The 14,144-nt window shown below is 46.9% G+C and overlaps 1 protein-coding gene across 1 annotated transcript; it reads left to right on the top strand.

The window, feature by feature from the left end:
• The first annotated feature begins 5,866 nt into the window (after positions 1–5,866).
• Positions 5,867–9,730, top strand: LOC119963119 (double-stranded RNA-binding protein Staufen homolog 1-like). Its single transcript, XM_038791736.1, has one exon. The coding sequence runs from the start codon at positions 6,107–6,109 to the stop codon at positions 8,156–8,158; it is 2,052 nt and encodes a 683-aa protein (XP_038647664.1). The 5' UTR covers positions 5,867–6,106; the 3' UTR covers positions 8,159–9,730.
• The last annotated feature ends 4,414 nt before the right edge of the window (positions 9,731–14,144 follow it).

Below are 14,144 nucleotides of genomic sequence, written 5' to 3'. Positions count from 1 at the left end.
CCTATCTACCAGTCGGTCATACATGTCACTACAGTTCCCTTTCTCTAGGATACTTGCGTCCAGTAGGTCTTCCAGTAGTGTCTGTCGTGGCGGTTGTGGGTACGTCCTTGTCTCCTTTTAGCATTGAACTTTAATTTGGCTAATAAAGAAACTTCCAACTGCATATCTTGTAACTTTGCACACGCATGTGTGTGCGTGTGTGTGTGTGTGTGTGTGTGTGTGTGGGGGGGGGGGGGGGGGGGGGGGGGGGGGGGGAAGAGGAGAGCAAAGGTTCGGCATGGATTTACCCTTTCAAAATATTTTATATCGTTAACTAGGTGGGCTTTTAAACTCAGAAAAAATTAACCCCTTTTTGCTTTTAACTCAAGAAAGGTTGCCAGATCGGTTTATTTGCAATCTGCACGTGAATGATTAAGCACCAACACTGAGTAACTGCTTTAATTCTCACTAAATTCACAATAAACCATGTTATGGTCTGCCTTGGATACTACGGGAATCATTCTTACCACTCCTCACTTAGCTGTAACCAAGTTTAGCTTATCTGGTCTCAATTCAGTGGTTCCATGCTGCAGCCATTTAATTTAGCTGCCTTCCCTGGTGTGTTGTATGGAGCAGATTTCCTAGTTTTTTTTGAAAAGGAGGCTGGAGTTGGTTTCTCTTATTAGGATGGTTACTTTGCAAAGTACCTCTCAAAGAGAGCGAGAGAGACAGAAAAGGCACAGATTCAAACAGCTTGTGTTCAGTACAGCCATGTTTTTTGTTCTCTACCTCCTCCTTTGTAAGGGGGTCCTTGAAGTACTTTGCTGATTGGATATTCCAGAGAAATCTATAGTTCATGTCTACTGCAGTTATTGTTTCAGACCAGGCAAGTGATTTCTGAGGTCTCATTGCAGAAACATTTTCAAAGTCTCAGGATGTTATGAATCGACGGGGGATAGGGTCTTTCATGCTCCACAGAGGGCTGAGTGTCTGTTTTATCTCACTTGAGTTCATTTATAATAAACAGATTACAAATATGAAAATGACATAGCTACCATGAAGCTCCCTTTGCACTTCATGGTACTTTGAATTAGTTTAGTTGGGACAATAGACCAACACTTAACATGAGAGAATTCCAATACCTCATTCAACATTATGATCTCAATCCTGTCACCAGCTCACAAAGCTATTCACTATCAAATAGAAAGGCAGAGATTACTCATTTTGAGCTCAGAGGAAAGAGGAGCAGTTGTAGGTCATTTGGCCCCTCGGGACTGCTCCACCATTCAAAGAGATGATGGCTGAACTTACTCAATGCCATTTTTCCACATTGTCCCATACCCCTGTATGCCATTACTATCTAAAAATCTGTCAAACTCTGTCCTGAATATACAATGACTGAGCCTCCTCATCCCTCTGGTATTGAGGATTCCAAATATTTTCCACCCTCTGAGTGAAGATATTTCTCATGTCAGTCCTAAATAGTCTACTTCTTACTCTACGACTATGTCCCCTGGTTCCTGGTTCCCCTGCCAGGGGCAACATCCTTTCAACCTCTACTCTGTCATTCCCTGTCAGAATTTTATATGTTTGAATGAAGTGGCCTCTTGGTCACGCATACTCTAGACCATAGAGACTCAATACCCTTCATAGGACAATTCCACCATCCCTGGAATCTGTCTGGTGAACTTTCAATGCACTAACTCTATGGCAATTATATCCTCAAGTAAGGGGATCAAAACGATACACGGTACACTAGGTGTGGTCACACCAAGGTTCTAGACAAATTGCAGCAAGACATCTTTACTCCTGTACTCAAATCCTCTTCCAATAAAGGCCAACATACAACTTGCATTCCTAACTGTTTACTTCACCTGCATGCTAGAGTTCAGTGACTTATGAACAAGGACGTCCTGATCCTTCTGGACATCAACACTTCCCAATCTCTCACCATTTAAGAAAGACCACTTCTGGGCAGCACGGTGGCTAGCACTGTTGCCTCGAGTATGGACTTTCGGTGGAGTCTGTGAACAGAGCGGTCGAAGTAAACAGGCTCCCGCGGGGCCACAAAATCTGGGGGTTTTCGGGGGTTTCCTGGCGGGTTTTATAAATTTAAAAAAAATTTTAAGTCCGCGAAATTGGGAGCGGGAGAACTGGGCGCTCGGGAGCAGAGCGATCCAGCAGCACCACCACCCCCCCCCCCCCCCCCCCCACTCCACCTCCACGCATGGCAGCAGAGCGCAGGGCAGGACGAGCGGCGGCCCAGACCGTAGCAGGGACCGAGCCAGCAGGAACGACCAACGACGACCCCCCCCCGGCACCCCACGGAAGGAGAACGCAGGGTGCGACGAGCGGCGGCCCGGACCAAGGCAGGGACCAAAGCGGGGACCGAGCCAGCAGCGAGGACCAAGCCAGCGGCGAGGACCTTACCACCCCCCCCCCCCGACCACCACGAGGCAGGAACAAAGAGGGACTCCCAGCCAGAAGCCTCTCTCTCTCTCGACCCTGTGTGAGTGAGAGAAAAGGGGAAAAAAATGAATTTCCCCTTTTGTATAAACAAAACTTTGAAAAGAAAACTTTTAAAGAGAGGGGGGAAGATTTTTTCCCTCACCCTTTCTTTTTTTTTAAAAAAGAAAAACAAATTCTCCTGAAAACAATTTTATTTAAAAAAAGAATACAGGAGGGAGATAGAGAACATGGTGGAGTGGTGTAACGACAACAATCTCTCCCTCAATGCCAGCAAAACTAAAGAGCTGGTCATTGACTTCAGGAAGCAAAGTACTGTACACACCCCTGTCAGCATCAACGGGGCTGAGGTGGAGATGGTTAGCAGTTTCAAATTCCTAGGGGTGCACATCACCAAAAATCTGTCCTGGTCCACTCACGCGACGCTATCACCAAGAAAGCACAACAGCGCCTATACTTCCTCAGGAAACTAAGGAAATTCGGCATGTCCACATTAACCCTTACCAACTTTTACAGATGCACTATAGAAAGCATCCTATCGGGCTGCATCACAGCCTGGTATGGCAACTGCTCGGCCCAGGACCGCAAGGAACTTCAGAGAGTCGTGAATACCGCCCAGTCCATCACACAAACCTGCCTCCCATCCATGGACTCCATCTACACCTCCCGCTGCCGGGGGAAAGCGGGTAGCATAAATCAAGGATCCCTCCCACCCGGCTTACTCACTTTTCCAACTTCTTCCATCGGGCAGGAGATACAGAATTCTGAGAACACACATGAACAGACTCAAAAACAGCTTCTTCCCCACTGTCACCAGACTCCTAAATGACCCTCTTATTGACTGACCTCATTAACACTACACCCTGTATGCTTCATCCGATGCCAATGCTTATGTAGTTACATTGTATATCTTGTGTTGCCCTATTATGTATTTTCTTGAATTTTGTTTAATTCCCTTTTCTTCCATGTACTGAATGATCTGTTGAGCTGCTTGCAGAAAAATACTTTTCACTGTACCTTGGTACACGTGGCAATAAACAAATCCAATCCAATCCAATAAAGGAGAGAAGGGAGGGGGGAAAGAAAGGTGGAAAAAATGCAGAAGAGGCACCAAAGGCTTACGGGGCACTGTGCTAGCCAGTTCAGACGACCTAATCAGCCCACGAAGCGGCGGAACAGAAGGTTCGCATCAAAAAGAACTGGGCAGACAAGAGCTTTTTCCCTCTGGCCAGGGAGACCTGGAACTGGAAGGCAGCCTTTGCCGAGGCGCTGAGGGTACATCAGCAGGAAAACAAGGCAGAGGCTAGAGCGGACATAGAGGCCGCAGTGCAGACAGCAATGGCCAAGGCCCTGGCGGAGGTGCAGCTCGCCCTGGGCAGAGCAGAGGAGAGACTGAAAGCCCAAGAGGAGAAACCGGAAGCCAAAGAGGAGAAACTGGAAGCCCAAGAAGCAACCATTAAGGAGCTGGAGAAAGCCGCAACTGACATGAGCGACCGGATCACAGCCCTGGAGAGGGAGGTGGCGAGACTGGGCACAACACAGGGGAGCCTGAAGGGCAGAGTGGACGATCAGGAAAACCGCTCGAGAAGGCAAAATGTCAGGATAGTGGGCCTACCAGAGGGGATCGAGGGTAGAAACCCCACGACATACGTGGCCGAGATGCTGGGCAACTTACTGGGGAGGAATACCTTTCCCAACCCACCAGAAATGGGCAGAGCACATCGGTCGCTGCGCCCGAAACCCAAGGCAGGGGACCACCCGAGAGCAGTTACAGCTAAACTGCACCAAGACAGGGCAACAATCCTGCGCTGGACCAGGAAAAACATAACCTGCAAATGGAAAGGACACTTCCTTAGAATTTACGAGGACATTGAGACAGACCTAGCCAGGAGACGGGCTGAATTCAATAGAGCAAAAGCAGCTTTTCACAAGAGCAACGTGCTTTTTGGTATGCTGTACCCAGCGAAACTCTGGGTCACATACCAAGAAAGAGAATTCTTTACACCCCCGCTGAAGCAAACACGTTTGTCGAGGAATACGGGCTGGAAAACCAGCTGCTAGGGTAGAAATAAGGGGACCCTGGCAAGGGGCGACAACACGCCGACGGAGGGGGGGGGGGGGGGAAGGAGGCAACGCCAGGCTCCCCCGCCCCCACCACGGCGTGTGCACCCTGAACAAAAAGCAAACCACTACCCGAGGGTCTGCTTCAGGTGGGAGATCAGGCCCCAGCTCGAGGAAACAAGAGTAGCGGAGAAGGGAGAGCAAGCGAGAGGAGTGCAGGGTAGGATGGGGGAAGAGCGGCCAGAAAACCGCAGAGGCCGGGCAGGGGAGAAGCGAGACAGTAATCCCAAGAGGGGGGTCACCGCACTAGCAGGAAAGCTAGCGCCGGGGGCATGCAACAAAGCAGGGCCTCAGCGCACCCCCAACAGGGGGGAAGGCACCAAGCAGGGGGTGGGGGGACCACGCAACAGAGTCGGGAGAGCAAATGGGGACAGGAACAGGGGAAAGAGGGACAAAGGAGGGGTATACGGGAGAGGGGGGGAAAGGGAGAGACCGGGGCGTGGGGTACACAGGGAGGGAGAGACCAAGGAGGGGGGATGCAGGGAAGGAGGGACAAACAAGGCTAGAAAAGGAATAGGGCTACAAAGTGCCACAACCAAGGGCTCGAAACAAGGAATCGCTGCCAGCACCCACCCAGTACGGTCTCTGAACGAAGGGAGACCCCAGAGTGCAGGGGACTACCCGCGTGGCAGACAGACAGAGGGCGGCCATGTCAGGTGCCCCCTGGACAAAGGGAAACCCCGGAGCGCAGGGACCCAACCGCATGGAGAGAGCAGCGACAGCGGCCATCCTGGACGGCCCCTTAACAGAGGGAAACCCCGGAGAGCAGGGACCCGACAGCGTGGAGAGAGCAGCGACAGCGGCGATCCTGGACGGCTCCCTAACAAAGGGAAACCCCGGAGGGCAGGGGCACGTCCACCAGGTAAGTATGGCTAATCCCACAGGAACGAGGGGGCAGAGGCCCCCCACCAGGATAGTCACTTGGAACGTAAGGGGACAGAACGGCCCAGTGAAGAGATCCAGAGTCCTCACCCACCAAGAAATATGAGAGCCGACATATTCTTCCTCTAAGAGATGCACCTGAGAGAGCAGGACCGACTGCGGGTAAGAAAGGGCTGGGTGAGACAAACCTACCATTCCTAGAATGGGACTAGGGCCAGGTGGGTGGCGATACTGATCGGCAAGAGGACAATGTTTAGGGCGACAAAGGCGGTTACGGACCCAGGAGGACGGTATGTCATGGTCAGCGGAGCCCCGGATGGGGCACCGGTTATACTAGTTAACGTGTACGCACCCAACTGAGTCGACACGAGCTTCATCAAGAAGACAATGACAGGGGTTAAGGTTGGTTCCGCCGCCGGTTCGTCCGATTCTCTTTAGTGTTTGCCGTGTGACGGCAGCGGGAAGCGGCTCCTCTTTCCTGCTTCGGGAGCGAATGGATTGATTTGTTTCTTCAGAAATTCGGCATCGAGTTTACCGCCCCTTTTTTTTGAAGAAAGGAGATATATCCTGCTACAGCATATTTCTGATCTTAAACCAGCGCCTCTGTGGAATCTTCCTGTAACCTAATCTTCTTAAAAGTTTGAGTTGGAAGTGTGAAATGTCTCAGATTCAGGTTCATAACTCGCCCTCCAGTCTATCGCAGCCTCTTATGGGTAGCACTGTTGGCCAGGGCATTCCTTCCGGAATTGGCCCTTTGGCATCAGAAAGTGCTAGTAGGCCCATTCAAAGCTCAGCTTTACCTTCCATGTCTGCCACTTCCACCACCGCAACTGCAGTTCCTTCAAACATGGCAAACCCCAAAGAGAAAACCCCTATGTGTCTTGTGAATGAGTTAGCCCGTTTCAACAAGATTCAGCCAGAATACAAACTTTTAAATGAACTTGGTCCAGCTCATGCCAAGGTTTTTACAGTGCAGTTGGCACTTGGTGACCAGCACTGGGAAGCTGAAGGAAGCAGCATTAAGAAGGCTCAGCATGCAGCAGCTGCAAAGGCCTTAGTGGAAACCAGTCTCCCAAAACCACCACCTCGTCCCCCACACAGTGTTACTCCAACAGTAGAATTGAATGCCTTGTGTATGAAAATGGGAAAGAAACCAACCTACAGACCAATTGATCCTTACCCTGGGTTAAGGCTGGGCTACAATATGCTGAGAAATAATGCTTACCCTCAAAGGTACTTTTACCCTTTCCCTCCTGTTGGACCAGTCACTTACCAAGTAGAACTTGTAATTGGAAATCAGCAGTTCCAGGGAAAAGGAAGATCAAGACAGGCTGCTAAACATGATGCAGCTGCTAAAGCACTCAAAGCCTTGCAAAATGAAACCCTGCCATCCAAGTTACCAACCGTTAATGGAAAAGAACCAGATGATGATGATCTCAATAAATCCGAAATAAGCCAAGTTTTTGAGATTGCACTGAAAAGAAATATGCCTGTGAACTTTGAAGTAATAAAAGAAAGTGGCCCTCCTCACATGAAAAGTTTTGTAACTAAAGTAATGGTTGGAGAATTTTCAGCTGAAGGAGAAGGTAAAAGTAAGAAAATTTCCAAGAAAGCTGCCGCAATTGCTGTTCTGGAGGAACTGAAGAAACTTCCACAGCTTCCAATTGTAGAAAAAGTGAAACCACGCATAAAAAAGAAAACTAAATCAATAGTGAAGACAAGTCCAGAGTATGGGCAAGGAATGAATCCAATCAGCCGTCTAGCTCAAATTCAGCAAGCAAAAAAAGAAAAGGAGCCTGAATATACATTAATGGTAGAACGAGGCCTTCCTCGCCTCAGAGAGTTTGTTATGCGGGTTAAAGTTGGTGGTCAAGTAGGAGAGGGAATGGGCCCAAATAAGAAAGTTGCCAAGCGAAATGCAGCTGAGAAAATGTTGGAGCTTTTAGGTTTTAAAGTTCCCCAGCCTCAGCCACCTAAACCAGCTTTGAAAACTGAAGAAAAGCCAACAGTGAAAGATCCTGTTAAAGGGCGGAAAGTGACCTTTTTCGAGCCTGGTTCCTCTGTAGAAGATAGTGCAACAGTTAAAGATGGGAGCATGCGTCTAGAAGATGAGTTTCAAATGCCTTATCCCAGCCACCAGCAACTACCTGCAGGAATCCTTCCTATGGTTCCTGAGGTAGCACAGGCTGTTGGTGTCAATCAAGGGCATCATACCAAAGATTTCAACAGGCCTGCAGCAAATCCAGCCATGGCTACTGTCACCGCAATGATAGCAAGAGAACTCCTATATGGTGGAACGTCCTTAACTGCAGAAGCAATTTTGAAAAATAATCCTGCAGCCCGCAAGCCACAAAGCACCCTTACCAGACCTTCAGAACAGTTGGACTTTTTGGCTAGTGTTCAAGGATTACAGGTTGAATATAAGGATTTTCCAAAAAATAATAAAAATGAGTATGTGTCTCTGATAAACTGTTCCTCTCAAACTCCTCTGATCAGTCACGGAATTGGAAAAGATGTTGAGTCCTGTCATGATATGGCTGCTCTTAATATCTTAAAACTATTGTCTGAGCTGGACCAACAAAATGTAGACATACCAAGAACAGGAAATGGACCAATTGCTGTATGTGTGAAACAAGAAATTGATGGTGATTCTCTCATCAAACCGGCTAACTCAAACACTTTAGGACAAACACTGGATGTCACTGACTGAAAGCCTTTTATTGACCCAAAGCGCCAAGCACCAGAGAAAATCGGATGCTTCCTGTTCTGTGACATGTAACTTATGTTTTAGACAGCTACAGTTTGAATCTGCTGTAGTATCTAAATCATTAAGTTGCTTAACTTTTTAAAATAGTAATGCATTTCAACATTAATTCATTTTTTTTGATGAAGGAAATTTGTTCCTAATGTTTCATTGGAACCTTGTTCACACCAATATCCAGCAGCAAAAAGTTAGAATTTCTGTTGATGACTCTCCAATAGTACATTACATGATGATTGAAAAATTGCTTAACAAAATGAGGGTCATATCCAATGTATGTAGTTCGTGATTTGGTACCTGTCTGAATTGGCCGTTGGTAACATAAACCATTTGAGTTTGACAAAACTTGGTACTAGTTTAAAAAGTAGTGTGCCTGCATTTTCATAATTGTATATCCGAAAGAAGCAAGTTGAAACTCTAAATTGAGTTCTGTTTCAATAAGTTATTTTTTAAAAACTGCCTCTTTTCTTCACCCTTAAAAGATGGTATCAAGTAAACTGTTCAGTCTCAGTTCTAGGTTAAGTTTGTATTTTTTAATCTAAACTTTTTTTTTAATTTGGCAATTCTGAAGGACTTTGCTTTTTGTTTTTATATTAAACTTTGTTTATATAAAAAATAAATGAGTAATTTTCAACAGTGCACAAGAATTACATTGTTGGATATGATCTGTTACCTAGCTTATACCAGAAATTGCAGATTACTGTAAATCTTGGTGTACGAAAATGTAAGATGTTGTCTTGTACTTTATTAATGCTTTGATGTAATGTTCCATGTGATGTACACAAAGTGTGTACAGTAAACATTTTGCTTATTGTCCAAGTAAAGCACGAAACCCTTGCCAACTAAGTCAAAACTTTGTTACTTTACTTTTGGACTTTTTTTTCCTTCCCATGTATTGTACCTATGGAATGGAGAAGTAAAAATTGGTGTTTATGCAAAAGTACTGGTGGCTTTTTTTGGCATAACACATTTTATCAATGTGAAGCTGAGTTAAAGGAGTTATAAACCACTGTCAAAATTTCAACTTTGATTTCTAAACTGCTTCAACACGTTTTTTAAAGATTATTTTGAAGAAAACATCCTGCTGTTCTGATTTATCTTGCAATACATTTTATTGGAATCTAGTTTTCAAACAGCTAGGCTATTCCAGTACTTATTTTGTGTATCACAATGCCCTCCTTTACAAATGTAGAATTGCTGGAAAATGCTGTAAACATGCCAATAATTAACTTTTAACTTTTAAAAGCCTTTTGGTTGTAAATGAAGCATTTAACTCCTTTAAGTCAAGCTACACAAGCTTTTCTCCATTGTGTGTGGTAGAACAGCTAACCTTTAAACATAAAAGATTTTTTTTACCTAATAGCAATGGTCTGGACAATAACACTACTCCAAAGTTGCACTTCGGTGACTTTTGGTATCTACAGTCAGTAACTTTTAAAATGGCATAGATTTGAAGCTCTGAAAAATTATACAATTGAGAATAATTGAGCTTTTCTGTATTAAAAGTTCTTTTGACTAAAACTTAATTGTTTAAAAATGTTTTGATTCAAATATTGGTAGGAAGAGTAAAGCATTCTTGAGTTTGATCCCAAAAAGGAATTAACTTGAGTACTGAGCAATTTTGGTTTGGAAATAGTGTTTTAAGTAAAAATAACTGCATGATCCCACACATACATTTTTGTGAAACACTTAAAACTTAGACTCGACCAATGTAGTCTACCTCATACGCTGCAGGAAAGGATGTCCCGAAGCGTGGTACATTGGCGAGACCATGCAGACACTGCGACAACGAATAAACGGGCATCGTGCGACTATCAACAGGCAGGACTGTTCCCTTCCAGTTGGGGAACACTTCAGCAGTCAAGGACATTCAGCCTCTGATCTCCGGGTCAGCATTCTACAAGGAGGCCTTCAGGAGACACGACAACGCAAAATTGCTGAGCAAAAACTTATAGCTAAGTTCCGCACGCATGAATGCGGACTCAACCGGGATCTGGGATTCATGTCGCATTACATTCGGCCCCCACCAACAAGCCTGGACTTGCAGAGGCCTACCGACTGAACTGGCTTGGGACAATTCACACCTCTTTAACCTGGAGTTACCTCTCTCTCTGCATCTTTGATGATTTGATTGCCTGCAGGTGCTCGCATTCCGGGGCATCTCTGACTGTGTCTATATAAACATTTCTGGAACAAGCCTTTCCATTCACCTGAAGAAGGAGCCGTGCTCCGAAAGCTCGTGTTTGAAACAAACCTGTTGGACTTTAACCTGGTGTTGTAAGACTTCTTACTGTACTTAAAAGATTAGCAGGGGAAAGGGATGATAAGGAGAGGAGAAAGACTGACCAGCTGGAAATTGCATTTGATGTGTCTGGAATTTCTTCCCCACCTCTCGGGTGGTGCTACTGAACTTTGAATTGAAGTTTGTATAGTATCTATTTTACTCAAATTACATACTTTGCTTCCTATTTCGTATCTCCGTAGTTGTGCTCACTTTTCATTCATTTGACTTTTCTGTAAGGCCCATTCTATTTTCATAACTATTCTAGTTATACAGGGGTCTGAGCAATTTACATCTGTCGATCTTCTAAATTAAAATTGCTGCTATTTTGAATGTACAATTATTTTAAGTCTAAATCTACATAAAACAGTCCAATGCTGACAAACTCCAGTGTATTTGACAATCTGACTTCTAACATCCTATCAAAGGATTCAATCTACCAGCAGAACTTTGAATTGTCAGGCTGAATTTCATCAGAATAAACACTTCTAAAGTTCATTTGTTAACTGCTGAATGAGTAAGACTTTAAAATGAGAGGAGCAAAAATATTTGTTTCTGATAGACTTGCATTCATAATTTTTCGGAAATATTTCCAATTCTTCACATACAATGAATCACTTCTGAAATTGTGATTTGATGTAGTCAAGTATAGTGGACATTATGCACAGCCAAGTCTCTCAAACTGCAATGAGATGTATGATGAGTTCATGTATTTTCATATAGCTTGAGATATTAAACTGATATCCTAAAGACAGCATCTTTTATTCCAAAAAAAAAAGAAGACAATGACAGAAATCCCTGACATAGCGACGCACCGACTAATCATGGGGGGGACTTCAACTGTGTACAGGGTCCAAAGACAGACAGATCAAACCCCAAAACGGGGAAAGCCTCAAGCATGGCAAGGGAACTCAGTCACTTTATGGAACAGATGGGAGCAGTGGACTCCTGGAGGTTCACCCACCCAGGGGAGAAGGAATTCTCCTTCTTCTCCCCAGTACACAACATATACACCAGAATTGACTTCTTTGTGGTGGGGAAAACGGTACTTCTGGGGATAGACAGTGGAATACTCCACAATTGTGATATCAGACCACGCTCCACATTACATGGACGTGAGGCTGGAGACGGGCAGGGCCCAATGCCCCACATGGAGGTTGGACATTACCCTACTAGCAGACAAGGCCTTCAACGAAAGGATATCGCGGGCCATAGCAGAGTACACGGAGAACAACCAGAACGGGGAGGTCTCATCCTCCACGTTCTCGGAAGCGCTAAAGGCCGTACTAAGAGGGGAGATCATCACTTTCAAAGCGCGGATAGGGAGGAAAGGGCGGCTAGGCAGCAGCTGGTCAACTCCATACTGGAGGTAGACCGTAAATACTCCGAGGCCCCGACCGTAGAGCTCCTGGCGGAGAGGAAAGAGCTACAAAGGAACTTTGATCTGCTCTCCACCAGGAAAGCAGTGCACCAACTCTGCCAGGCACGTGGGACCCTATACGAACACGGAGACAAAGCCAGCCGCCTGTTGGCACACCAGCTGAGAAAGCAGGCAGCCACCAGAGAAATTGGGCAAATCAGGGATACTAGAGGCACATTAGAAACAGAACCAGAAAAAATCAACAAAACCTTCAAGGTCTTCTACCAAGGGCTGTACACCTCAGAGCTCCCAATGGGGGAGTCCAGGATGAAACGGTTCCTTGATGGACTGGACATACCAGTCATGGGGGAGGGCAGAAAAAGGTGCCTAGAACGGTCCACTAGTACTGGAAGAGCTCATGGACAGCATTAGCTCCATGCAGGCGGCGAGGCGCCGAGACCAGACGGGTTCCCGCCGGACTTCTACAAAAAATTTGCGACAGCACTGGCCCCGCACCTGCGGGAGATGTTGACAGACTCGCTAGCTAGGGGCACACTGCCACCTACGCTAGCACAGGCCTCAATTTCACTGATACCTAAGAAAGACAAAGACCCAACGGAATGTCGGTCATACAGACCCATCTCACTGCTGAACGCGGATGCCAAAATACTGGCCAAGATTCTAGCCAAAAGGCTAAAAGACTGTGTCCCTGAGGTGGTCGCAGAGGACCAGGTAGACAGCTTACCTCGAACATCAGGCGACTGCTGAACATGATAATGACCCCCTCCGGGGAGAGAACACCAAAGGTGATCGTCTCCATAGACGCAGAAAAGGCCTTCGACAGAGTCGAATGTAAATACCTCAGAGGTACTGGAGCGGTTCGGGCTTGGAACAGGATTCACCTCCTGGGTCAAACTCCTATACAACGCTCCCATGGCGAGCGTACGGACCAACAACACCAACTCCCGATACACCCAGCTGCACAGGGGCACCAGACAAGGATGCCCACTGTCCCCGCTACTGTTCGCTCTAGCGATCAAACCACTAGCAATCACGCTCAGAGCAGCAAAAAGCTGGAGGGGGACCCGAAGGAGCGGCATAGTGCACAGAGTCTCACTCTATGCAGATGACCTGCCCGTCTACATTTCGGATCCACCGAGCAGCATGGACGGAATCATCACGCTCCTGAAAGAGTTTGGCGCCTTCTCAGGCTACAAACTCAACATGAGAAAAAGCGAGATCTTCCCAGTACACCCACAAGTAGGGGGGGGGGGGGGGGGCAGCACTAAAGGGGCTGCCGTTTAAACAAGCCCGACACAAATTCCGCTACCTGGGGATCCAAACAGCCCATGACTGGAAAGGGATCCACAAATGGAACCTCACCAGTCTGACGGAGGAAGTAAAAAAGGACCTACAAAGATGGGACACACTCCAACTCTCCCTCGCGGGGAAAGTCCAGGCGATCAAAATGAATGTACTGCCCAGGACCTCTTCCTACTTAGATCCATTCCGATCTACATCCCCAGGGCCTTTTTCAAAGCACTGGACAAACTAATCATGGCATTCGTAAGGAGATGGATGAAGGAGCCAGAAGCTGAGTGGGTGTGCGCGGAAGAGGCCTCCTGCAAGGGGACCTCCGACCGGGCCCTCGCCACGGCAGCACTCCCATCCCCCCCCAAACAACACTCCAGCAGCCTGGTGGTGATAGCCACCCTCCAATCCTGGAACCAACTGCGGCAGCAATTTGGCCTGAACAAAATGTCGGGTAAAACTCCCATTTGCAACAACCAGAGGTTCACACCAGCGCTGACTGACGCCACCTTCAAAAGGTGGGGGCAGGACGGAGGGACACTGACAGTCAGGGACCTATACACGGACGGCAGGATCGCAACACTGGAAAAACCGACAGAGAAATTCCAGCTAGCCAGGGGAAACGAGCTAAGGTATCTACAGCTCAAAAACTTCCTACGAATTGAGACAAGTACGTACCCACAACCACCACGACAGACATTACTGGAAGAGTTACTGGTCGCAAGCATATTCAATAAAGGAAACTATAGCGACATGTACGACCGACTGGTAGAAGGGGCCGACACCGTACTGGACGCAACAAGAAAGAAATGGGAGGAGGACCTGCGGATTGAGGTAGGGTGGGGACTGTGGAGCGAAGCACTGCATAGGGTCAACTCCACCTCCACGTGTGCAAGGCTCAGCCTGACGCAGCTAAAAGTGGTACATAGAGCCCACTTAACAAGAACCCGTATGAGTCGGTTCTTCCCGGAGGTGGAGGATAG

This window comes from Scyliorhinus canicula, chromosome 3 (genome assembly GCF_902713615.1).
Source record: "Scyliorhinus canicula chromosome 3, sScyCan1.1, whole genome shotgun sequence".
NCBI classification, from domain to species: Eukaryota; Metazoa; Chordata; class Chondrichthyes; order Carcharhiniformes; family Scyliorhinidae; genus Scyliorhinus; species Scyliorhinus canicula.
The sequence above is the reverse complement of the archived record's forward strand: the minus strand, read 5'-3'. Positions and strand labels throughout refer to the sequence as shown.

Coding starts and splice junctions, on each gene's coding strand:
- LOC119963119 (XM_038791736.1), top strand. CDS start 6,107: ATGTCTCAGATTCAGGTTCATAACTCGCCCTCCAGTCTATCGCAGCCT.